Source organism: Leuresthes tenuis, unplaced genomic scaffold (assembly GCF_036924035.1).
Source record: "Leuresthes tenuis unplaced genomic scaffold, fLeuTen1.0.hap1 SCAF_4, whole genome shotgun sequence".
NCBI lineage: Eukaryota > Metazoa > Chordata > Actinopteri > Atheriniformes > Atherinopsidae > Leuresthes > Leuresthes tenuis.
Window position 1 is genome coordinate 6,275,095 of NW_027325358.1, and position 27,708 is coordinate 6,302,802.

Here is a 27,708-nt window from a genome sequence, read left to right on the forward strand (position 1 = left end):
GAGCTGGAGAACCTTTTCATATTTAGGGCCCTCCAAATTACAAGGGAGATGCAAGGATAAGAAAAAAAGGAGTTGCTTGATCTGCAAAACAGCTTTGCCTTAATGGTAAAAACAATAAGGAGAGAACAATGGTATGAGCATCAATAGGTAAGACTCTAACACCTCAACGGTTCAGTTCTTTGCTACATTTAATAGGTGGATTCCTCACTGGAATTGTAGCACTATGACCACACAGGCAGAACTTGACCGGGAGTTTTCAGTGTGGAATCCTGATGTTTTCCCCTGTGTTAACAATCTCAAATTGTTTAGGCTCCCACTTTTAAAAAATTTTGCATTTATATCAGTGCAGCACTAAAATTTCCCAAATAAAATAACTTAGGCCTACAAATAAGTTAGGAAAACCCTTCAAAATGAAGGTTTTATCTCCATAAGTAAATTTTAAATGTCGTGCATGATTTCTAAAAGGGTGTTATGTAAAGCCCTGAACGATCAACATTGAAGGACATAAGGATTTTAGAATTGTCTTTGATTTTTGATTGACTATCTTTATATTGTCAATTTATGCCAAGTAGTGCTTTCTTGTTCTTCACAATTGAAAGAAAAAGTTCAAAACTGTGGACTCAAAAATTACAGTTGTGACTCTACACTGTGGTTGTTGTAGAGAGTTTACGTCTTGTTGGTGAACTAAAGGGGCTAATGAAGTAGAGAAGTCTGAGAAAAAACAATGTGTTAGCACTTATAGTAATACATATTCTGGTACAAAAGCTTGCAAGAAATGAGTTTGTCTCCTGTTATAAAACATATTGTACAAGTGAGAAGTTAACTTCTTACAGTATTAAACGTCTGACCCTGCAGCTGGGAGACTGACCCTGAGATAGATAATTATAAAGCTGTGGCAATGTCATGCATAATGATGCATTTCATTCTAACACTGAAATTACGTTTGAATAGCACTAAAATGTCCTGACTTTAATTTGACATTATAACTCGAGGCTTAATTATACATCTGGAGGCTGCTTTTGTAGATAATGGCTCACAGATATCAATGCAATCCCTCTGTCTCTGGTACTGTATGAGTCATTGTGCATGTGTGTGTGTGTGTGTGCGTGCGTGTGTGTGTGTGTGTGTGTGTGTACATATGCACACATAAAAAATATTATCAGCGCATTTAAAATCCCGACCAGTACCAATACTGCATTTATTTTAAATTGAAAGACAGGAGAAAGATAATGTACACAAATTTGTTTGATCCATTCAACACAAGCTGCTCATTTCAAATACATAAATTACAAACATTAGAAATCAAGATAAATGAATAAGGCATAAACTTTGGAGTGCTGTAATCTAACCACAAAAAGCATATGATTAAAATAGGGCTGGGCGACATTAAGAAAGAAATCAACTCTTGATTTTGATCAGAACTGCAGTCAGTTTTCAAAACTAAAACAAATTCTACTTTCTTTATAAAACCTAAAGGCCTTTCATGATGAAATAGCAGCTGCATGGTAAAACCAACAAAAGAAAAGTGACTCATGGATGGCAACTGTCTGTTCAAATGAAAAAAATCTCCATTGCTTTTTAATCAGAATGATGACATAACAGACTGACTGACTGCATTTATCTTTCATTGTTTAGTGCTAAAGGTCAGCGGAATATGAAACAACGTATTTTTGCTTTGTTTAAATTTGGATTGACGAACTTATATTGTGCTTTCAGTATTTTCAGTTGTGCCTATTTATAGCTTAACGTAATGTAGCTGTATTGTCATTTTGAAATTTAGATATTTTTGAAGTAAGCTTAAACTAAAACCTTTCGTTTATTAATCATTATTAATAACAGCACTGATTACTTCAAAATATCACCCAGCTCTCTGTGAAAGCAATCAAAATTTCTGTCGAGCATGTGTCTTGCATCACATGTTTGCCCTCAATCATAAACCTAATCATATGTGACAAGACAAAAAAAAGCTTAAATTAACATCCATAGAATTGGATGATAGAGTCCTCTTATGAATTAATAAATGCAATCCTATTTCAAGAGCAACTAATCAACAATAATTTAATCCAGTATTTACCAGGGCCCACCAATTACCTTGTAGAACATTAATCAGAGAAAACATTTATAAATGCATGGTTTCTAACTGCAAAATGAAGAACAGCCTGGCCTTATTTGTATAAAGCACTATCTTGAATGCCAGAAGATTGGTATTTAAAAGAAAATTGCACAAAAAAGAAACAAGAATGATTGGATTTGAGTAGAGACTTGATGAATCATAAAGAGGAACTAGTATGACAGTCATCAGCTCAGCTGAGGGCTCCTGCGAGGCTAAGTTCAATAAGGTAGAGAGTTTGTGCCATGTCCCTTGAGTTTCCAAGTTTACGAACATATGTTAGATGTACAAGTTCAAGTCCCAAAGAACTACTGAATGTGCTCAATTTGTACTCCAGCCAAGCTACAATATACCACAATTCTCAAATATCCTCGCCATAGCGCCACAGCAGCTGCTTTTATTTATTATCGTTTAGCAGTAACTCCACTTAGGTTGGTATTCTCTGATCTCTGTAACACACCATATTAAGCTAATTTCTTTCTGTTAAGAGGATCACCACAATCTCCTACTTTCAATTAAAACTATCTTAACGAGGAAGGCAACACCCTCATTATAAAGGTAGTATCTCGTATTTGGGAGTAAATTAAGCAGTCTCTAAAGATAAACTTAAGGCATTATTAAATGCAAACTCAGCACACTCAGTAGTGCTTTAGGACTCAAAACTCCATGTTCTGATCTGAGAACTGAGAGTTCATTAGTTGTTGGTCAGCACAGGGTGGCAGAGAACCTTGACTGGTTAACAGTTACGAGACGAAGCCACAAAGAGGCTGGAGGAACAGACCAATGGTTCCCAGGACGCACACGGTCACAAAAACCCAAAGGAAGATTCTATCGATCACCATGGCAACGTACTTCCAATCATCCTCCACCTGTGAGAGAGGTAGAAGAAAAAAAAACAAGTGCACAAGGACAGAGGACAATGTCAGTGGTTCCAAATGAAAAGATATTTTCAAAGCATTTAAAGAGTATGCACAGTGAACAAAAACAAGTGACAGGTGAATTTCAGAGGGTTGGGGGTCGCAGGAGTCGATGGGGTGACCTTTGGATTTTTCATGTCAAGGATGAAAAAAGTAGAAGAGGAAGAAAAAGTAGAGAAAACAGTTTCTCATAAGTCAACAGAAAATGAATACTTAATTCAAACAGGGAAAAAAATTACTATGATAATCACATTCAAACCAGAGTGTCAAAAGAAGCGACGGGCATTTTAACAAAGCCGATAGACTCACACATTTTGCATTTCAAAAGAGTCCTTCCCTTTGGGAGATTTCACCCACTTTATTTCTAACTGACAGAAGGAGGAGGGGGAGCTCTCATCTCACTGTTAAATCTAACTTATACTGTTAACTGTTGTCCTGTATGAAACAGGTTACACCCTACAACAATGACGCAAAGAATTACACCACAGCAGGCCAGCAACGTTGTTAGTTTGGACTGATTTAGCATTAAATGCATTATGCAATAGAGTGCTTGCTGTGTGTTTCCTTCCTATGAGCTCCAGTAGAAAGTCTGGTATATTCTGTGTCCTACATCACATGTGTCATAAGGTTTGTCTACAATTTACTTCTTAAAAGCAAATTTTGTTGAAAGCAAAATGACTGTACCGTGTGATTACTACTTGAACACTTAAATTCAACATGATGCGTGTAGAATAGCTGGAAAACTGACATGAACTAAAAAAGGTTTTGGTAAAATCAGTGATGGTTAACTTCATATAGCTGCAGGAAGGCCCTGGGACTACCGTTGATTTTATTAGGTTTGTACATATATTGGGATTTACAGAAAAAGAAATTGGAGGTAAAATGTGAACAGCTGTATAGTAATGCTGAAAATGGCAACACAGATGGAAAAGTGTGAAAAATAAACCCCCTGATTTCACTTCCAGAGCTATTTCGTTGTCCCGTCTCCCTGTTCTATGTCATTGTCAACATGCCACAGTGTGGGTCAACATCTCAAGGCTCATTTATGCTCCCTTCATGTATGTAAATATTTACGTACGGCAATGGCGATGGTAGGAGATCATGAAAAAGACATAAAACATATCACGGCATGTGGAAGGAGGTTCTGTTTTTTTAACAAAAACTGCACAAAAACTTTCACACTTTTACGAAGTGTCCAGCCGCAAATTTGCTACCCCTGTATTATTTGTCTGTACATCAAATTAATCTATTTATTCCCTCAAAATAAATCATTTCTGGATTTTATTTTGATTTCACCAAACATTGTTTTAATTTAATTTATCAATTAAATTTATAGACATATTCTCTACTCGGTCATTCCACCTTTGCATTTTTTTCCTTATTTATTTCCCCAACCCATTTATTTCCATGTTTTCTATTTACATTTCTGTCTCCGTTTTTGCATTGCTATACACATTTCTCCTTCAATGTAATTAGGAGGTAGTCTTTCAAAGTGTATTTTTGGATTATGGTAGTGTCAGTCTTCAGCAGTGTGCAGTTAAACTGTCAAAAATGCATTTTCTGAAACATTTCTTCTTGAGCTCAATGAAAATATTATGAAGTTTAGGAAAAGTGGTGGAAGAAATCTTAAGTGCTTTGAAATGAGAATGCAATCTCATTTAGACTTAGCTGAGATGTAGATTTGCAGTAGTGAAACAATCTACAGCGATTCAACTAAGACCAACTAAGGTATATCATGTTCATATCAAAAGATATTAAATGAACTGTAAATTCATAACAAAGGTTGGTAATTAGTTGGTGTTAATATTATCTCTTAGCTGTTCATAAGGTCTAGTGTTTTCTGCTAAAGGAGATGATGAAGGAAGCAGTGAAGCTAATTTTCTCAGCTTTTTCATTCAAAATTCAAATTGATCCACACCTCTGGTGTTTTTCCTGCCCCTCCCTTTTACTCTTGAATGACCTCCTGCCTGTCCTTCTGCAACTTGTCTGTTGGCCTGTAAACAATCTTGAATCCTCCAAACTGCTCACTCTGCATGCAAGCAAACCTGTTATCAGCAACACCTTTCTGCCCATGTCCTGTATTTGCCACCCAGGTTGCTCATATTTAAACTGTAAGCCAAGTTTTCCCTTATAAATATTAAATGCTCTCGTGTGCCAGTGCTTGGTGGATTTCCTGTGGCTAATAAATCAAGTTGCTCATAATTCTACATGCACTTGCTGGCATTTCTGGGGTGACTGTAGCTCGAGAGGAAGAGCAGTATTCAGCCAATCAGAAAGTATCTCAATCCCCAGCTTTCCCAGTCTATGTTGAAGAGTCCTAAAGCGTGACACTGAACTTCACCTTGTCTCTGATGTGTTCAAGACTAAGAAGAGCTGTATCAGTATCTATGACTGTGGCATGTAGTATAACACTGCTTCTGCTTTGAGTGGTCTGCAAGATAAGAAAAATTATATATAAAGACTGTTCATTTTCCATTTACTTCTAGAAAACTATGTGAATGAAAGGTTCAGGAAGGCATGCATGTTAAGGAACCATGGAGATTTACTGGCCCAAGACAATGAGTATATCTACATGCACATAAGTTGAGCTACAGTTATAACTCACCAACATCATTTAATTGGACATTTGTCCTTCTTCCAGTACAGCACAGGAGGCTAATTGATTTATTGGCAAAAGTATGTAAAACGATAATGCCAAATTATGCTAAAATAGGTGCCGATGTGCACCTATAAATCTTGTAAATATTGGGATTTTTCTGTCTGACCAACTGTATGACATCACAGACCAAAACTTTAAAATGTGTTTGTCAAAAAAAAAATTTAGCTTAGGGCAAAGTGGTACCACAAAGAGAGGTGAACTGGGCAGCTTTAGGGCTACTTAGATTTACTGTACCTTTACTTTTTACAAACAAGATGCATATTGTCCCTCATGGTTATCCTGTGTTACCAGTTTTTACTTTTAGGTCAAGGCTGTCGCGGTAACCGCAAAAATGAAATATTGCGATATTAAGAGGCCCACCACTAGATGCCCAGGGCCACCGCATCACCACACTTGACCTGATCTCACCTCAACACACGTTGAGGAGACAATGGCAGTTGCACTGGTATCAAAGCCAAACGTTACTTCGGTCTTTTGGGAGCATTTCAGCTTTCAGCCAAATGAAAAGGGGGAACCAGCCAATTTTAACGAGGCAATCTGTAAAATCTGCGTCAAAACGGTTCAAGTAAAACGAGCAAACGCAACGAATTTAAGGGCTCACCAAGTAAGCTGCCATCCAGTTATTGAAACGCGGCTGCCGCCGCCTCCTGCTGCACAGAATCGCGGAGCAGCGGTGCCAGCCGACAGCTTGGAGTCGGCAAGTACAGCAGAGATAGTGACAGGCATAAACGCCAGTAAACAGTAAAATAAAAGGTGTTTTAAAATTGTCTTTTTCTATAACCTTTTTTTGAATGTGTAAGCGCCATGTTTCAGAGGAAATATTGCAATGAGTTTTGTAATTTAGTAATTAACAAACGAATTTGCTAGATAGCTAGATTCTGATCCATCCTGATCCAGTTTGAGTCCAAGTGAAAATATTGTGCTGCAGTAATCCAACTACAATCAACATTATGTGGCGTGTTCGTCCAACCTTGAGACTTTTTATTTAGTTTGATTTCAGTCAGTCTAACTAATTCTGGTTTTGGTCAGACTATCACAATAATTCCATTTTCCAATGTCATGATGCCATCCTGAACGACTGGCTAATAAGCCAAGCGTGTTCTTAAGATTTATTCTCTACTGCACATACTGGAAAGACTGATCTGATGGAGATGTTTGTGGGTGTGTTTTGGAGAAAACTTTAAAAGCAGTGGTTCTAGATTTCAACCTCCATGAATAACATTAAGAATGATGAGTTACAATAAAATAGCAACCCACCTCTTTGGCCTTATTACGACTCCTCATGTTCTCAGCAATGTATTTAACGCTCTCAATAGCTTGTTTAACCTCAGGTGACACCACAGAGAAGGCCACTACTGTGTTGATACTCTGGGGACTCAGCTGCCGTGACATCTTTCCAGTGTCTGGTTTATCCGGTGTCTCCCTCCCATGCTGGCAAGGACACCTCTTTCCAGTACAGCCCTCTACAGAAGAGATCTTACTATCTCCAAACTCCAGACAGTTGAGGGATCCTCCTCCAACCTGCTGGAGACAATAATCATGACCTAAACTTCAGATTGCTCAGATTTGTTTGATTCTCTTTCCTACATGGCTTATTTCACAGATAACAGTACAGCACGAACCAGGTAATATCAAGAAGAAAAGACTTGTTTATTTTCCCTGCTTTGATGAGCATAACTTTTAATGAACACTGAGTTTTCAGTGTTACATCATACTGTACTTGGATTAAATGTATTTAGCAATAGATTGGTTAAATCCCAGGAAAACACTTATTTGAAATGTTAAGGAAGAGGGAATACATAAGAAATACTGAAGAAAAAAAAAAAGAAAGTGATCAAATGGTCACAAATACTCTATTTGCTTGTTCGGGTAATCTCAGGATTGCTCGGGTTGCTTAGTATATACATTGGCATTGCTACAAGATCAGGTTAATTAATGCCATGCAAAAAAGGGGCTTTCTCATAAATATGGTAAACAATCTGAGGTGTGGGCTGCTCTTAGTCGTGTTACCGCTGTTGTTGTTCATTCAGTTTTGCTCTGTTGTGGAAAAGACAAAAGTCAGAGTGGACAAAGATGTGCTTTGTGGTGGAGTGAAACAGAGTGTTAAGATAATGAATAAATGTATAGTGCAGCTGTTTTCATTGTTCTAGCCAGCCAGAAGGTATAAAACGGCCCAATAGTTGATGCCCGCTAAACTTAGACAGAGCTTTTGTTTCAGCACATGTGCAGCAAAATTGTTTTGTGCGAAGGTAAGACAATATAGATCTAGAAAAAGCTTACTATGGGCATTGTATGTTACTATGATTTTTGGATTTTCTACTGAACTCCAATTTCAATCACTCGTAATTATGACCTTGCTTGTCATAATTTGTTAATGTGCAGTTAATGAGATGACAGATTTTCTTGATGTAACTATTGGAGTTATTGTATAAGGATCTAAAACATTTAGCAATCAGACCATTGTAATGACTCGGTTCACACCTCGTATGTCTACACTTTACTGCCACCGCCTGACTTTCACAAATTGGTGTGTCAAAGTACACACTTGAAGATACAGATAGAAGACTTGGGTAGAGTTCTCCTTAAATGGACAACACATCTGCTGAGTGAGATCATTTACCTGCATCAAGCTATTTTTTCGTCTCTTCCCTCCTTTCCCTCCTCCGCCTCCTCCTCCCCCTCCTGCTCCTCCTGCTTCCCCACTGCTGTCCAACTCCCCAGCCTTGCCGTCCTCATCAATCGGTCTCCTCATCAGCATAATCTTCGGCAGAACTTTGAGAAACACTGATCGCACCCAACATGGCATTGTGTGGGTCATTGGTGTGCGGTAATGTACATTCAGTACGAATACAGTGATGACGATGCTGAGTGTGACGAAGATCATTGTGAAGAGCAGGTACTCTCCAATGAGTGGGATGACCAGCGATGTGGAGGGGATGGTCTCTGTGATAACCAGCAGGAATACAGTGAGGGAGAGCAGGACAGAGATACAGAGCGTGACCTTCTCTCCACAGTCAGATGGGAGATAGAAAACCAGCACTGTGAGGAAAGAGATGAGGAGGCAGGGGATGATCAGGTTGATGGTGTAGAAGAGTGGCAGGCGCCTGATGTAGAAGGAGTAAGTGATGTCTGGATAGATCTCCTCACAGCAGTTGTATTTGATGTCATGTTTGTAGCCTGGAGCGTCAATGATTTCCCACTCGCCGCTTTCCCAGAAGTCTTTCAGGTTCACCTAAGAGATAGGTAAAGAAATTACAATGATGTATCAATTAGCATCAATTTACCATGGATAAATTGGTCTCGTCAGTTAATCTAATAAATATTAAGCATATGGCTTAATTTGTTATCATTCGAATTTGAATGGAGGTTTAAATCTAATTAAAACTCCAGGATTTGTATGTTCATGTTTCATCTAAAACATGTAAGAAGAATAAACGTCAGAATAAGATTATTTAAGAGATACTCCAAATACATAATTTACACTATCAGACACATGGGGGACTGCTCTACCGCCAGTTATCCTTCTGCAACACTAGCTGATGCACAGGCGGCATCAGTAGTTAATGGTGACAGGAAGAGCGTTGGCTTATAAAAGAGCTACACAGATCACTTGAAGAGGTTGCATGGAAGAGGGGGATAGACATGTTTGACTCCAACCTTGACACTGTTGTTATTCCACTTCCTTTTTTGCCTCTCTTTAGTCTCCTTCACTCTTCTACTTTACTGCTTTATCTCCATTCAAAATACTTGGTCATAGTTTGTGAATTAAAAAACCTGGTTATTAGAAAAAAATGTTTAAAGTTAGGTAAAAAATTTAAAAAAATAGATAAAGGTGTTAAAATAAACAGTAAATTTACACAGTGCTTTTAACTGTTAAAGTCTTTACTTACAGTTTCCGTGTTGCTATGGCGACGTGTCCTGACACTGTCACGTTATGAGCTTGGGAAACCCTGCACATCCAAAACCTATGCTTTGGGGTACTCTGTGCCTATAAAACCGCTACAGTAGGACCCTGACCAAGTGTCAGTATTTGAGGAGTTGGAAGTGAGAATGGGTTGAATAAGCATAAACTCAAAATGGTTAAACAACGTAGTGACTGTAGTGACGGACAGTTTGACAATTTTTCTCATTTGTCGTCAGCAACAAAAATCAGTTCAAGAGGTTGCAGAGTAAGTCTAAGAGCTGAAACGGTTCTGATCTTGTTGCCTTGCAATACAAAGCTATCCAAACATTTATTTGTGAGGACTGACAGAGTCAGATGTAAAGTAGGACTCTTGGGTCAGCATCCATCAAGATTTAAAGAATTTTGTGTTGAGAACACAGAGACTATGTTTGTTGTTTAACTTCAGAGTGTGAGTTATCCAGACTTTAAATTGATTAAAAATTCACTAAAAGGAGAACAGGGTTCAACACTTGCCTTGTCCGTTTAGGTTGAGACACTAAAATGACTTGGTTAGGTTCAAAGTAAAGATCATGACTCGGGTTAAAATCAGGTAAAAATAATGTGTTTTTACATACCACATTAAAACTAGAAAAATTTCTCAGTTCCCTTTATGACATCAACTTTACAGATTTTACATTAACCTATTCACCCGACCACTAGATTTAGGCTATGTTTTTATTTCATTATTCAATAGAGCTTTCCAATACAAGTAAATCAATTTTTAAATGTAAAATCAATTAAGTGACCCTTAAAAAAAAAAAACTTATAGAATGACTTATACTGTAAACACATTTTCAATTGTAATAAGTTTGCTGGGTAGGAGAGACAAATTATGAAATGTATTGTAAATTGCTACATCAGATTTAAACACAGTTAAAGACACTGACCTTGGATCCAATAAGTACCAAATCAATCTTGGCTTTGTCATAAGTCCAGGAGCCAAACTTCATAGAGCAGTTCTGATAGTCAAAAGGGAAATAGGTGATGTCCATTGGACAGGAGGACTTGAAAATGGCTGGAGGGACCCAGGTGATAGTACCATCAAACTTCAGCAAGGCCTTTGTCTTATCCTCCACCAGGAAGTCACCTACAGCACTGCATGTGAGTTGTGTGTATGTGTAATCAGTCCGATGTATTTCAAAGGCAGAAAAGGTATGAGAGGATATGTTATGTGTGAGCAGAGGTGTCAGACAATGAGAGGTGAGGAGATGATAAAGTGAGGCACAGAAGAAAGGGGAGAAGATAAAAGGTGAGGCGTTGTACATAAGAAAGGCATTCAGAGTGAAAAGGCAGAAGGCTATTAATTTAGATTATACATTATTGTAAAATACAAAATTATCTTTGAATAACCTATTTAGCAACTATTGTGAGCATGTAGGACAAATCAGTCCAACCTAAGATTACCTCAAATGGTGAGAAAGGAGAACATAACCTCCTTTATTCTTTTTTTTTTTGTATTTATGAAAAACATTCATATGACTGGTTTGAAAAAAATATTACACATTCACTTATAGGTCAGTTAAGTGTTCATTGTTTAATGTGCTGTATTAAAGTAACTGTTGGACAACTTTTCTTGATGAAAATTCTGTTTGCCAGTGAAACCAAGACAATAATGGAGCGGGTCATAAAACTTAAACACTGGGTGGAAAGAAGCTTAATACTCTGCAGAGCCATGCATCTCATTGGTAGTAATAAGATTAAGATTTAGTGGTTCAAGTCAGTGCTACATTGTGGATTTTTACACTTTTGCATCACAGTGTTTTGCATGGTCAGACAGTTACACATAGTTAGTGGGAAAAGTAGTGACAGAGGCAAAAGTAACACCGTGTAATAACCTTGTCACTGTAGTACACGATATTCACTGCAATTAAGATGCTAACAACTCATAATTACCTCACACTTAAATAAGACATATATATGAAGGAGGTACACATCTGTATGTAGCATGTAAAATTTACTCAGGTGTATTCTGGCTTTTTCTCTTTCCTAAGCATCCAAAACAGCTCTAGATTTTCCTCTTCTAAAAGAAAATTCTACACTGTTTATTGGTACAGTGTTTTCTCCCTTGAAGCAGAGAAACGTGAATGGGTGGGAATGTTGTTGCTCACATATGCAGAAGGAAAAGGGGCAAACTGCAGGCAAAGGGTGGAGGTGGGAGATGGGGCTAATTAGCATTTTCATAGATCCTTCACACTAAATGAGGCAAAGGTGTAAAAATTCATCTAAGCTATTTCAATACACAAAGGGATTATTTTGACAAGGAAAAAACGTATAAATCTGCAAATTTGATGCACAGAGATTAGTTTCAAGGGCTTAAGCGATGCCTGAAGAGGGACTTCAAAGTGCAGAAAAAAAATCTTGGTCTCAGTTGAATAAAATCAGCATTAAAAAACAAGATACTTAAAACATTCTCGGTTTGTATGTCCAACCAGCCACCCTGGTATTTTCTGAGCAGATTTTGAGGCTGTTTAACACCATTATCCCTTTTTGTCCTTTGCTTTTGGTGGTCATCATTTTACATCTTAGAAAACATACTCATAACCAACATAAACAGTGACAACAGTAATGGTCGGATTAGTTAAACGAACAAATCTTGACTGCAATGTTGATGAAAGTCTCACTTGTTGTAGAGTACAATGTCAGGTCTCCAAATCTTGTTTGAAGGAACTCTGATGAACTCAATCCCGTCAAACTCTGCCGGCATCCATCGCAGTTTATAGTCATTCCAAATCTGAAGGACAAGAAGAGAATAACACTTTGAGAACACTGGGCAGCTTTATGTTTTGCATTGCACACTACAGACAGTAGAAGTCATTGTAGACTTGGAAAAACATAATCATACCGCAAGCAGAACTTTCTTTGATCTTTCTTTTTTAACAATAGGATCATTTAGCAAGAAAGTCATGTTCACTGGCAGAAAAACAAGTTTCATCGAGCATCAGCCAGCTTTTGTTTGCCTCTGATAAAAATGTTACTTTAGATGGAGTCCCTCCTGGTTACATTCACAAAGATTTCATTAAACAAACAATTCAAAGACTTCTACAATACTCACATCTGTTTTAAGAGCAGTTCAGAGGAAGGGGGAGTGTATAAGTGAATAGCTCACTGACAGAAATAAAGAATCAATGCATTTACTTGCTATTCTGTCAACATACATGCAGGTAACATTTTATGAGCCATGCATCCATTAGTCTTGTCTATATGCATGTCATTCAAGATGAATTCATTCATTAACGAGGTGGCTTAATACCCAGTTATGACCTGGGAGATTTTCAATTAACCACTTCACGCTACTCTGGTTTTTCCATTTATCTATCCAGGGAGTTTACATTATCATTGGCTGGATAATTCCCAATTGTTCAGGCATGTAGATAATTGTGTCAGCACCAGGCCCTAAAGAAAGATGGTCAAAATGGGTCCTGTCTATCACATGCATAATAATAAGCTTATTGTTCAGTCTGCAGCCTGCCTTCCTCTTGTTTCTTATCCTACCAGCGGCTGCTTGAAATTTCACAGATTTACCTGGATAGGCCCAGTGACAAATGGTTCAATCTCACAATAAACATCAGAAAATCATCATTGAAAATCTGAAACCATGATGCAGAAAGCTTACAACTGCACATTCTATATTTTTTATTTTGTGTTTTTAATTTTCCCTATATTATCTTATTTCTGATTCATTTGGTTGTTCGTTTCATCAATGCATTCTTGGTCTAACTAGACTTTGATCATGCCTGCTTTGAAACCTAAAGTTCAGTCTTCTTCTTCTTCTCCACCCATATGACTTTCATATACTTCTTTAGAATACCCAAACAGTACTGACTGGAATGTGAAGGTCGGATTCACAAGAAATTGACGAGGAATGGCAAAAAGAGACAAGTTACATAGAAAACTAAAAGAAAATAAAGTCTAAAGAGGACTGTGGCATAATTCAAGGAGTTCAAGAAATCACAACTTGTCTATTCAGTACTTTGAGCACTCCCATCTGAAAGTCCCTGAATGCCTCATTCATGTGCAATAACAAACTAGATGTTGCGACTTTTACATTTGTCAGAGTACTAATCGTGAAGTACCAAACTTACATAAGTACATAAAAGTACATAGAAGTACATAAAAAGGAGACTCTCAAGAGGATCCCCTCAAAATGTACAAGATGATTACTTTTCCCCAAGATTACACTATTTATTCAACGTACAAAAAAGAAAAACATTTAAAACTGTCTTTGATATAAAATTCTATGACAATTGATTCAAACAAATCCTCACAAGAAATGATGGCAAGAAGTGGTCAAAGTTGGCTACAGACTAAGAAAAGAAAATCGTCAGGGTGCTCATAATACCCTAAGAGGGGAGCTAAGGTGAGCAACTCCACCACCTTCCTCTGAGTCCCCAAGCCAACACTGATGAGTCCTGCAACACACTGAGACAAAGATCACAATCACAATAAGATTGTCACAAACAAAAGGTAGTAGGAGCTAAGGCCTACTTTGACATACAAAAGCTCAGGAGGGACATTCACTACTGTAAACAAATTTAGTAACGCTGTATGTCAAAGATGTTGTGTAAAATGTAAAAAGTTGTAATAAATATATCAGAGTTTCCAGCACTAGTGGCTTCTACTGTAAAACAGCACTGGCTGTGATCCAGAGTCACTGACTATAGCTGTGATGCAGCTTCTTGTTAGCAATGCCATGTTACATATAAACAACTCAGCCATAACAAACAACAAATTAGATCAGCCTGTCCGGGACTTTTTACGTAAATTAAATGCAGAGCTGAGAGATCACAGCATCACCTCGTCCATCACTAAATTGCATCTTCATGTGACAGTTATCTAGCTGCTCTCTGATTTATAATAGTAACCGTGATAAGATTTGCAGGCTTTTTTTAAAAAAACAATTGCAGGCAGCAAGTGGGAGGAAAGGAAGGAGGAGAATAATTGCAAGATTTTAGATAGGTAGGACAGCCACAGTGTTATTTGGGTGAACAGCTGATTGTGGGATGTCAGGAGTTCAGGGTTTGTGTTTATGGATCTGCTGGGACGTGGAGTATGGCTGGCCATAATGCTGACATTTATCACCAGCTGACTGCCTTCAAGTGTCGATTTGAGACATCCTTTTTTTCTTGTTCACTTGTGCCTTCTTATTTATTCTTTGTTGAGCATGATATATGACAACTGCACACAGAGACAGACTGTAGCATCGCATATGGATGGCTGATCAGAATGCATAGATAGGACCCTCTTCAGTTTTCTCTTACCTCCCTCTGTAGACATCAAAGTAGAGTTAAGCCAATTAAATAATAAATGTATTTGGGGTCTTTATCAGTGTGTGTGCATACTCACATGCCTGAGCCACAAATTTGTTTCCATGATTTGATTCACCTCATCCTGCAAAGAGATGAAAAAGAAAGGGAATGTGTTAGCCTGCACAAACAGTGGTTAAGTGTGTGCCTGTGCATATGAAACAGCAACAGGAATCATCTATAGTAAAATACACGCCACATGGATTTCTACAAAACTTACAGAGAAAATAATGTCAGAAATAAATGACCTAAGTATTTTAAAAGACATACAATTTCTAGTCTTTGTCGAACTGAGTTTGAGTTTAATAGCTTAGGAGGTCGAACGTGAGCTTCATAATACATGGAGTTACAAATATCACCTTTTCTCAACCTTTCTCTATCTAGTTTTGATTTGCAGCCTCATGATCCTCAGAATTCAACAAAAGCTTCCTACAGAACTGCATCTGCCACATCCTGTACATAAACACACCCGTGGAAGCACACACACATACAAGGCACCCACGTGTACACGTCAACACACTCACCTTTAGATTAATCTCACCTTTCTGAGCAAGCAGATATAGCTACGACTCAGTCCAGTCTGAAAAAGGCTCCTGCAGGCCATTTTCTCTTAATCTCAGGATTTCCATTCTGAGCTGAAAAACCTCTTTTCACAGGGGACTTTGCTGCACCCACATCCAACCATCCCATCCACCACTGCAAGCATTAAACTTAACATTGCCAAAGCAAAACACCCCTGTGTAACAACGCTGTGTGGCATTTTTGGAACCCGTGAAATTGAACAGACTAAATAAAGACTGGATTCACTTTCCGCTCTCACTTCTCTTGTTGTGCAGCTTATATATTTAGCTTTTATGATTTAAAGGGTAGGAAACATCATGAAAATGCTGATGGGAAGACAACTTACACGTTACAGAGATTCATAACTGTTTAGAATATGCTGTATTACACTTTAAGACAAGACACACAGCACTGTAGGTTCCAAATGTGCAAATGTGGATGTATGTTTGTGTGTATGTGAATGCAAAGCTTACAACTTTGACCAGCTGCGAGATGGAGACCTCAAATTCCACAGTGACAGGGTCAGAGACATTCTCCACTGGTCTGATGAACTGGTTATATCGTCTAAACAGCTTCCTGAACAGCCGGTCCTCTGCCTTGGATGAGAAGCAATCTGAAAACGTACAGTTAAAGAAGACAGAGAGAGACCTGAAAGAGCCATCACTGACCAGACAAATGAGTGTGAGACAGGAGGAGGGTCAAAAGAAATTCTGTATACAGAAACATAGAAAGTAAGACAGAGAAAAACCAGTAGATTCAATTGAAATCTCATCGTATCTGGGACATCATGTTTTTTCTGGAAAGCTAACGCTGATTAATCACAGCTATCATTATCAAACCTCCAAACCAAACTAATCAGTCACGTAAAAAAAATAACTTTGAAAGTGAACTGAGAGAAAACTAAGTCACAGCCTCTTCCAATTTTTAATGCAGCATCACTTCAATAAGTCCTTTGAGTTTATTGAATTAATATTCAATGAATCATCTATAAAGAAGTCTCCGAGGCAAAAGTCTTATTTAGATAAATCAGTGACATAAGATAACTTTTAGGACATTGATATATTTCAGAGTGTAAGTATGAAGACTGAGAGTAGCAACGTCCACTTCATGAAATGTCTTTTCGTTTCTTGTTTTGGCTTCGAGTGGAATAAAGTCCAGCCCCTCTCCAGCAGATTGGTTCAAGAACCTCTGCTGTGCATTGAGTTGAGCCTGATTACATCTTGCTGTTATCTCTCAATCTATCGCACAAGTTCAGGCTCAGACGTTATATTACTGCCAGGATTAAGTTACTGTTATTTTTAGGTGTGTATTTCTAAGTTTGAGGCAATGCAGATTCAGCTTTAAGGTCAAGGCTAAATGCACTTCAAAAAGTAATCAGGATCAAGAGATCAATTTAAATTGATATACATTTAAAATAAAAATGTATTTATGTACAAAAGATTAGATTGTTAATGTCTGGTGGTGTTAGGAGGTGGCAGAGACTTTCAACCAGATCCCTTGGGTGATATGAAGAGGTGTATAATGGAAAGAGGGGAGTTGAGTAAAAGTGTGTCTGGAGGGAAAATAATAGAAGTGAGTCTTAAAAAAAAAACTGGTATCAGACTGAATGGATCAAGAGTAGTGAATAAGACTACCCATGGACCATGGTACATGTGACGGAATTAGCAAGCTTAGGAAAAAGTGGAGTAGAGAGTGAAGCAGAGGAAAAGCCCAAGCACCAAGAGAATAAGGGCAGACACGAGGGAACATGTATTCTATATTGTACTACGCAAACATGTACTACAGTCATATCTATGTGTCAGCATAATTCCCAAAAGTAATTGAATATTATTAGAATGCAAATTTTGATGGATCATTTTAAAAGCATCTGAAATTATTCTGTCTGTAAAGGTTGCACTGTGAACAGGAATCACCAGGGTTAGGAGAGTTAGGATTATCTAAATCATTTCATTGAGTTGCATGTCCTTTTTCTCATGTCTTTGTTAATGACAAATATAACTCTGTACTTGAAGTTTCATCTTTTTGAGGCAGGATTTATTACAATTTACCTATATATAGGTATGTGTCTGGCAGGATGGCTTCTATTCTTTATAAGTATAAAGAGTCATATTTAATCATTTTCCAGGAAGGAACTGAGGATGCCTGAGGCACAATATGAGGATGTCTACCATGTGTAAAATGTGTAGGAAGCTTTTTTAGCACAGTGCTGGGGAGTTTCAGACTGTAGCCCGAGGACACAAGATGAAGAACTCAAAGGCTTTGTTTCTTTCTTTTTTTAGCACATGTTTACAAAGTGTGAAGAGCTGAAAGAGCTATGATTTCTTTTAAGTTTTTTCCCATTTCTTTCCTATTTCAAGCTTTTCTTTATAGATTAGAGTCAATATTAGAACAATAATAGCAAGAAATTTGGATGCTGTGTTATGACATTAACTGATATAGAATGCATTGATTTGTAAACGACATAAATCAATATTTTATTCACAAAAGAACAGAAAACATATCAGTTCTTTAAAGTAAGACATTTACTAAGACATATTAGCTCATCTTGAATTTGATGGCAGCAACACGTCTCAAAAAAGGTGGGACAGAGGCAACAAAAGGCTGGAAAAGTAAGCAATTGTAAAAAGAAACAGCTGGAGGAAGATACTGCAACCAATTAAGTTAATTGGTAACAGATCAGTAACAGGATATGGTATAAAAATAACTCTTTAGAGAGTTAAAATTGGCAGCGGTTAGGCATCCTGTTAAACACTGTGTCTACAAATTGTGAACCAACTTCAGAATAATGTTTCTCAACATACAGTAACATTGTGAAGACTGAATATTCCATCATCTACAGTACATGATATCATCAAAAGATTCAGAATATCTGGAAACGTCTCTGTGCACATGGGAGCATGGATGAAAATGAATATTGGATTGTTGTGACGTTCAGGCCCTCAGGCAGCACGCCATTAAAAACAGACATCATTCTGTCCAGGATATCACTGCATGGGCCCAGTAACATGAACACAGTTACTGTGCCATCCACAAATGCAGGTTAAAGCTCTCTAGACAAAAGAGGAGAGGAACCATCCAGCTTGTTGCCAGCACTCAGATCAAAGGCCTGCATCTCTGATGGTATGGGGGTGCATTAGTGCCTAAGGAACTGGTAACTTGTACATCTGAAGAGACACCATCAATGTTGAAAGGTATATACAGATTTTAGGGCAACATATGTTCCCATCCAGATAATGTATTTTTGATGGAAGGCCTTGCATAATGTATTTCACCAAGAAAATGCTAAACCACATACATCTATTACAACAGCATGGCTTCATAGTAGTCCAGGTGCCGAACTGACCTGCCTGCAGTCCAGACCTTTCACAATTCAGATCATTTGGAGCATTATGAAACACAAAATACAACAAAGAAGACCCAGGACAGCTAGAATCCCATATCAGACATGAATGGGATACAATTCCTCTCCCAAAGGTCCAACAACTGGTCTTCTCAGTTCCCAGATGTTTACAGACTGTTGTGAGAAGGAGAGGGGATGACACACAGTGGTAAACATGACTCTGTGCCTACTTTTGAGATGTGTTGCTGCTGTAAAACTCAAGATGAGCTCATATTTTTTATAAAATAGTAAAATGTCTCACTTTCAACAACTGATATGTTTTCTGTGTTCTTTTGTGAAATAAAACATTAGTTTGTAAGATGTGCAACATATAATTTTCCAAACTTTTTTGGAATTGGGGTTGCATTATTTACTGTAGATACACACAAAATTCTCAGATACTGTAACAACGGCTGAGGCTTGTGTTATCAGCAGAGTCAGAACTGCAACAAATCCTCAGGGTTATAATTAGTTAAAACATAATAATAGTGAACGTGAAGTCAAAATCGAAAAGACCAGTTATTCTCGGCTGTGTGAGATGTACAAGTTTTCAAATGGAACTACGTCAAAGTGACCAGTTTGAAGTTCTCCACATGATTCCCCTTTGAAGTCAACTGAGTCACATCAGTTATGCCTCCTGGGTTTAGTGAAGATGATCATCCATTCTTCCTTCTTCCAGGTGCCTCAAGAGTTATTCAGAAACCCCACTCACTATTCATCATCACCTATAAATATCTGGATCAATACCATATGCATTCATGTAGGGAAGTGGGAGCTGAACATCAGCCCCCTCATCAAGAAGCCCAGCAGAGGATATACTTCCTGTGGCAGCGGAAGAAAATCAACCTGCCAAGGACAATGATGGTGCACTTCTCCTCCTCCATCATTGAGTCCATCCTCACCTCTTCCATCACCATCTGGTACGCTGCTGCCACCAACAAGGACAAGGGCAGACTGCAGCGTGTCAATCGGTCCGCAGAGAAGCTGATTGGCTGCAATCTTCCATCTTTCCAGGACCTGTACGCCTCCAGGACTCTGAAGTGTACTGGGAAGATTGTGGCTGATACCTCGCACCCCAGTCACAAACTCCCCTCTGGCAGGAGGCTGCAGTCCATCAGGACCAAAACCTCCCACCACAAGAACAGTTTCTTCCCATCCGCTACTAGCTTTATCAACAAGGCCAGGAGCCCCCCATGACAATGACTCCCCTCTCCCCCTCCAGACCTACAAGCTACATTAACGTAGCATCTTCAGACCCTCTGCGTTACATCTATGTATGTAACGTCTCTATGTGTCTGTAAATATATCTATATTATCTGCACTAGTTACACGAAGTGAAATTCCTTGTAAGTGCAAACCTACTTAGCAATAAACTTGATTCTGATTCTGAGAGGAGACAAAGGACTGACGGAAGTAGAGGGGAAAAAAACAAAATAGGAGACAAGGAATAGAAGTTGGAAAATAAAATAAATCTACCACTCAGAAGAACTTTGAAGAACCTGTATCAGCTTAAAGACAGCAGCCAACTTGTTTAAATTTGTTTGAATATTTTCTACTCAACTACTTGAAATACTGTCTTCATTATACTAAATCCAGCCAAAATTAACTTTTGAAAGATGAGAGAAAAATCTCTTAATTACAATGAACCTCTTTGGAGACGGCCTTGAAATCTTACAGATGAAACACTTCTGACTCTATTTTATCAAGTTCCCTCCTTCAAAGACCAAAGATAACCCCAACACGAAGACAACAATGACACCATAAATCCAGCAGAGAATGAACTCTCAATGACAGCCCTCTGGAGACAATGACATGCAGAGCTAAGAAAAAAACAACCAAACACCTAGGCAAGGAGAGGAGAAGAGGGGAATGGAGAGGAGAGAAGAAACGGATCGAAAGAAAAGCCTTCTTAAGATGTCACTCAGAAGATTAGGAGAATCCAGACTTCATACCCTTCTGTCTGATAGCTGCTTAGCATGTGCTAAAGCTATGCTGAATAGAGTTTAAAGAGAGACTGAACATTTTTCATCTGATCCACATTTGGCAAAGAAATTAAAACGTTTCTATTCTCAATGTTGACAGAAGCTTTTCACCATCATGAACACAAAGAAATCCCACAAAAAATAACTGAGAAAAGAAAAAAGGTAAAAAATAAAGTAAAGAAGTGGTTAAATTCTATGAAGCAAAAAAGAACTGCAACAGTGCTTCATTTGCATTTAAGTATTTAATCACAATGACAGCGTTACCCTCTGCTACACATCCACGAACCAAACCAGCGCTTTGATTGAAACGGAGCTGTGCGCTAACAGGCTCACGTGCACATGTGAACATTTGACATGGTCAGATGCTTTTCATGTTAAGAATCAAAAAGGAACCAGGAAATGAGCTACAGGTTCAACCCACTTTCATCTAGAATTATCACATTTATGTCCTCTCTGTATCCGGCTGGCCTCAATCATCAGTGTGCGCTGGCTGCTTTCATCATAGTCAGATTAACAGATGACATGGCACAAAGAGTGAAAGATGATTTCTACGGCTGAGAATGTTTAGTGAGTAATAAGTCTCTGAATTCATGAGGAATAAAAGGATATTTTAAAAAGTCTATGACAATATGCAAATGAATTATCCTCCCATATTCACTTTGCTATGAACTAAATACGACCTGAAAAAATTTACCAAATTTGCAGTTGACAGTTCATTAAAACTCTTCTACAGACAGCTACTGTCCAAGCTGTTTAATTAAGTATGCGATGAGATTAATAAATTGCTGCAAGTGTCTTCTAAGGGACTCATGATCTGCACAGAGTGTTGTCAGCCTCCCAGTCAATGCCAGTTGGGATAAATAGTAAATAGCACACACTTGTGTAGTGAGCCTTTAACCTTATAAAAGCTAGACCAGGCATAATCATCACACAGCACTTTATATTCTTTACGTTCAGTTGCTTATTCTCTATCATACACACATACACAACTCTCTTCCATCTAAATCATGGCAGCCTCCCCTGAGCACAATGATAATGTCCTAAACTGAAGCACAATCTCATCACATTTGTCCTTCAAATACACATTCTGTCATGTCAAATCATCTTTACAAACAAGTTTTAAATGATGGTTTATTCAGCCTGGTTCATGCTATTATTAAGGTAAATTTTGATCAATCATCATCAATCATCAGGTTAACACATCAAAAAGTTTGTTCATTAGTTATCAATGCACCTCAATCAACGTGACAACCTCAGTCTGAGATTATGGCAGAAATAGCCATACAGGGTCATTTTCATCCCTGTTCCTTTTCAGGTTGATGGCATGTAGTATATTAAAAGAGGCTACAAGAATACTGCAGTAGCAAGATTGAGAATAAGCAGGAGAACAGACGCAGTTTATAATAAAGCTTACTTGTATATATGTAGTAGAGACAGATGGCTGTCCTTTCCTGAATCTGGTTTTACAGAATTTTCTCCTGTTAGAAAGGTTTTTTCTTACTTCATCGATCGTGAGTGCTTGCTTTGTAGGAAGTTTTTTCTTTGTTTGTTTTTTCTTTGAAAAGGTGCCCTGAGAAGGCTTTTTGCTATGAATATGTATTTGTATATAAACGAAGGTACATTTAATCAATTTTTGGACCCTTTGTTCTGTTACTCTGGACAGTAACCGGATTGAATAAAAAACAGCTAATTTATATTGTACTAGGCTGTACAATATATATATTTATATATACATACATATGTATATTTATATATACATACATACATGAATAACTTTTGCAAATTTGACCTTGCAAGACCTTATATACCATTACAATTTTTTCTGTAATCTTCCTTTACTAACACATCAAATATATCAAATCTGTTTCATTATATTCAGAAATTTTCTTTCTACATTAATCCTTAGACATAAATGTATTCTAATTGCCAACAATATCTTTTGACATATATTTTTAATTATTAAGCACTTTTAAGCAGAAATCCTGAAAGAGAAGAAAATTAGGAGGACACAAGAACGGAAATGACAGGTTAAAAGAGTCATGAGAACACTTATAAAATCCATTTGATAAGTGTACTGTATTAAACAAACAAAAAGGGAAAAAATGCAGATAAGAAAAAAAAAAAACAGCATCCCATATCTCAGTGATAAAACTAAGAAGTGAAAAATAAAGACAGCTTCTCATGATGGGTAGCAGAAAGATGAGTGGTTGTGGCTGCAGTATATCAAGGTCCAAAGCATGTACAATTAATGTACTCGACAGTACAGTTTCAATTATTCAACTCAATGTGCAGAATATGTCAAGACTCACTTAGAAAACAAGTTGCCTCAAATATACATCCCCTGAAATATTGAATGCACCCAAGAGATGAGATGAAAACCAGTAACTGTAAGATATTCATATTCTGGGGGTGTATTCTTGCGGCAGAAGTTGTTATCTCAATTACAAAACTTTTAACTTTTTAGTTATCCTGCATGGCAATAACAGACAAAGCCTAAACAAACATGGGCATCTCACAGCTTTAAGCCTTTATCGTAAGACTAATACGTTTTTGCCAACTCACATTACATTTTGATGGGATTACAGTGAGTGATGGGAGAGAGGAGACCATTTTATGGGTTGTGTTAGAAAGCCTTTTAGCTTTCATTTTCCCCCGAGTATGCAAACACTTTTAAAGGAGAGTGTATATGTGAGAAACACAGAGGAAGAGAAAGAGATTGGCATGGAAGGGAAGAAGGTTATTTCTCTTATGTCTTATCTATAATTATGGTAAACAATACATGGGTTTTTCTTTTGAACCTGTAAAACTGAACTTAAATGCAATGAATTCAACTGAAAAGGAAAAAGAAGAACGTACAAGAGCAAACAGAGTCAGCTGAAGTAAAAAGTTGACAACTACAACACAACCTCAGAGATTTGTGTATGAGAAAGTGTGGTGGGGTCATAATAAAAGGGAAAGACAGCTACAAATATAATACAGCACAGCAGGAATCTGACTCACGTAGCTCCGTCTGGCCTAGACTGCATTCTGCCAGTCGAACAGCTTTACCTGATTTTTACCTTTTCCTTTTATTCCTTCTTTCAGTCTCTTTGAGCTGAGATGGACATAGATATAATGTAGGTCCAGTACAAAGTCTATGATATTCACATAATAGTGCTCACATATTTTCAACTTTTTTTCACCTTCTAACAAAGATTTCCCCCGAGGTACATTAAGTGGGTTACAGGAATTTGAAAAGTTTTCGTGAAAGATAATCACTTTTGCTTTGTAGTATAATATCTCAGTGGTGGTTATCTCATAATAAGAGGCACATTTTGTCCATATTAAGAGTAAATGAGATCAAATTATTCATTTCACTTGGGTAGGGGAACTGTCCTCTTCACATTGAACCAGTGTGAGAAAAATTAGATATCAATGATGTGCCTTTTTGGGGTTTGCTCAAATTACATCGAGCCTAAAATTCTATTAGAAAAAGTGCAGAAGTAAAACAAGTGCTGCCATACATAATCACTTAATAGCATTGTTCTTTTTATATATAACTTGTTAACTGTTTTCATTTGAATTGAGAAACGCTAGGACAGTTTATATGTTTTCGTGAAACAGGGAACTTCAAGAAGCTGGTTGAGTGATGTGAAGGCAGGTAAATGAGAAGAGATGGCTGCAGCATGAGGAGTTATCATCACATTAATCTGTGACTCAGTCTGTATTTAGCCACGCCCCATCTGCTGTGTTCTGCTCCATAAATGATACTGTGATAAAAACCTTGTTACAACACAGCTGCACACATACACACCTCATCGCAACAGTTCACTGAATCATCAGTTGTGCATTTAAATATATTTAGAGAGCAGGGAGCTGTACTAACACAGCACACAGTGTAGTAAATATGTTGTCAGGCAGCAGAAAGAATTTAAAACCAACAGAAGCAAACAATACTGTACACTACCTGTGTACATGCTGTTTACAATTTGCTGTGCATTTCTGCATTGTAAAAAGCTATGCGCACAACTGCATGAGATCTTCTGTTTGCCACAATATACCCACACTCAGCTCTGAGAAGGGATGCGAGGTCTGTTTTCATGAGAGTTGTATTGATCAGAGTGATCACTCATGACAAGTGCAGCAGTGTGTGGTCTGATAGTGTAACGTTGCATTATGTACTATGCCAATTCATTCTTAAAATTACATTTCAGTCATCAAACATAGCAATCTTTCTATAAGGTTAATGAATGTCAACAAGGTCATAGTTTAACAAAGGTAAGTGCTGCATTGTCTGTTTCTCAAAGATGGCTAAAGATTGAAAAAGACAACAACAAAAATAAAATGCACATTAAAGCTTAGCATAAAGAGATCTAAAATGGTAAGACAAAAAGAGTATGAAGAGTAACTACATAAATATGTAAAACAACCACTATGTATGTCACCAAAAATTAATGCAAATGACCACAAAAAGATGCAATACAATAGCATAGAGACAGATAGCAACAAATTAGATGCAAAATTATCAGAATGGGACAAACGAAATCATCTGGAAATGTAAAATGACACTCAAAATTATCAACACAAGATGGAAAGCAACCACAATGAAATTCAAAGTCATCCAAAATTAGGCCAATTTTTTTCCATTGTAGATGCAGAACACGCTAAATTGGATGCAAACTCAGCAACATGAAGCATGGATTGAACATGAAGCACAAACTCACCACAGGGACACAACGACTATAAACAGATGCAAAACTACCACAGGGAGATCAAAAGCAAGGTGGGAAAACAAAAAACAAATCATATTTGCATAGCATGTCACCACATCACTCAGTCTGGGTGCATTGCTTCTTGGAAAGTCATACCCAGGAGGCGTCAATAGAGTAGGTAGATTTCAGATATTAGCCAAAGTTTAACAAGTTTCTCAACAGATTTTTCTGTCAGCTGCGCTCTGAGATAACCACCAACTTCAGGAGTTCACCAAGTGGTTCAAATTACCTCCCAGAAGTGTGTTCTTTCAAATAAATTGGATGGAAGTATTAGATTTAGGCTGTTCACTTTTTACAAAATGTACAAATGCTAGAGTTACAGATTTGACTCAACATGTGTCTCTGAAAATTGAGAGTTAGAGGGAACACACACCTCTTGGTCATGCAAGGATAAAGAATGAATGCCTATCTGCCACCATGCATAAATCAGCTAGCTGCTATGTATGCCCTTAGAGCAAATGTTTACGTTGATGCTTTGAAATGCCGCAGCATAATCACCGTTTGTGCATCTATTTCACAGAGTGGCTCAGGGTCAGACTCTCTGCTCAGCTGTGGTCAGTGATTAAGAGGCTGGATGCATTCCAATGATCACAAAACCTTTCATCCATTCCAACTATTTCATCTTTCTTTTCTTTCCTTCTGCCCTGCCTATCTTTTCTGTTTTCCTTCCTTTTCCACCACTTCTTACTTCTCCTCAATTCTTCCTCTGAAGCTCTATTTTTTTCCTTTTATCCTTTTCTTCCTCAGTCTCTCCTTCTATCTCGTTCTACTAGTGATGCTTCATTTCTCCCTCCACTACTTTCTTCTCTCCCTTCTTGCCCTTTTTTCTTCCTCTCATCACCCTCTTGGTCTTCCACCATCCTTATTCATTAAATTTCAGCAGCTTTTTCTTTATTTTTACAGACTCACCTGCTGTTAATCCTTGTCAAGACCTTAGGCTTCATCAGAGAGAACTGTGATAACCCCACTTCATCAGGTAACCCCACCCTAAAGGTATTAGTTTGCCCCAAATTCATACAAAGAAACTAAACTAATGACGACTCAATACAACTTAAAAGTGCCATAATTGCTGTGAAACTATGGAAGATTATCAGATTCATACAGAGACAGACATTGCTTTAAGAAGGGTGTTTATCAAATGCTTTCAGACAATTAAGCCCCCTGACAGAAAACTTCAAATCTGCCCTCTGTGTGAATAAACAACGATGGAACGGGCCCTGTATAACCTCATATCTCACTGCAGCAGTAAACAGGAAAACATATCCTGTATACTAATTCTAATCTGTTTTGGTTTCCTGAAATCTTGCCTCAGAGCCAAATTTGCATTAATAAAAATGAATTTGTCTTTTGCCTGGATTCTTGTGCATTTAAATTTCTTGGTTTATTTAAACTCGTGGAAGAAGTTTTTATACAGAATTGCTAAATTGCATGTTTTGCATTAAATCCATATTTTTTTACAACCATTTTGACATATTTTTAAATAATATAACAGAGAAAAGGCTTTGGGGGGGGGGGTCTTGAGTTAAGGAAGATGAAGAAAAACTTACTGAAAATCATGAGGGGAAAACCACTACTCTTAATCATGACAAAATCTCTAAGTTAACTATGGACACTAAAACACAGCCTCCTCGCTTTGCCCAGTCCCTCCGAACCACAGAATCCAAATGTGTCTCTGAAAGCGTCCAATGTACAGGATACAGTCTACAACCCTTCAAATAAACCCCTCTTACCTCGTGCCTTCAAACCAACGAGAAGAATCAGCAAAGTGAGTCTTCCAGCTGGCTTCATCTCTCCCCTGTGTAAGTTAGGGATCTCGTTCACTTTTTTTTCTCGAAAGCCCACGAACGCTGTCTATTTTGATCGATGGGAGAAACAACTGGTGTCAAATTGCATGAGAACACCCGTCTGTCCCCTGGTGCCGTCTCTCTTGCTGTACCGGTGCGCTCCTTCCTGATATGATCCGAACTTGACTTGGTTCGTCCCTCCCCTATGAGCGCAAAGCTCCCCACTGGCGCATCCATACACGCAGGGAGGGAACTTCTTTCCGTGGCTGATGGAAAGAAAATAATTTTGAAGTTTTACACTGAGAGTGTCGAATACATA

General features: G+C 37.9%; 1 protein-coding gene across 1 annotated transcript; it reads right to left on the reverse strand.

The window, feature by feature from the left end:
- Positions 1 to 1,199: 1,199 nt before the first annotated feature.
- LOC140305387 (neuronal acetylcholine receptor subunit alpha-3-like) lies at positions 1,200 to 27,708 on the reverse strand. The gene is made up of 8 exons (XM_072384250.1): positions 27,336 to 27,708; positions 15,967 to 16,106; positions 14,973 to 15,017; positions 12,251 to 12,360; positions 10,517 to 10,724; positions 8,307 to 8,918; positions 6,944 to 7,210; positions 1,200 to 2,979 (listed from the first exon to the last, which is right to left on the reverse strand). Exons 1-8 carry the CDS (start codon positions 27,391 to 27,393, stop codon positions 2,854 to 2,856), a joined length of 1,566 nt encoding a protein of 521 aa, XP_072240351.1. The 5' UTR covers positions 27,394 to 27,708; the 3' UTR covers positions 1,200 to 2,853.

Bases quoted from the DNA above. Each gene is read 5' to 3' on its own strand.
- LOC140305387 (XM_072384250.1), bottom strand. From the start codon at position 27,393: ATGAAGCCAGCTGGAAGACTCACTTTGCTGATTCTTCTCGTTGGTTTG. The intron at 7,211-8,306 runs GTAAATGATCTC...TATTGTCTCCAG, and splicing joins GAAAAAATAGCTTGATGCAG to CAGGTTGGAGGAGGATCCCT. The intron at 2,980-6,943 runs GTGGGTTGCTAT...CCTCTCTCACAG, and splicing joins GTCGTAATAAGGCCAAAGAG to GTGGAGGATGATTGGAAGTA.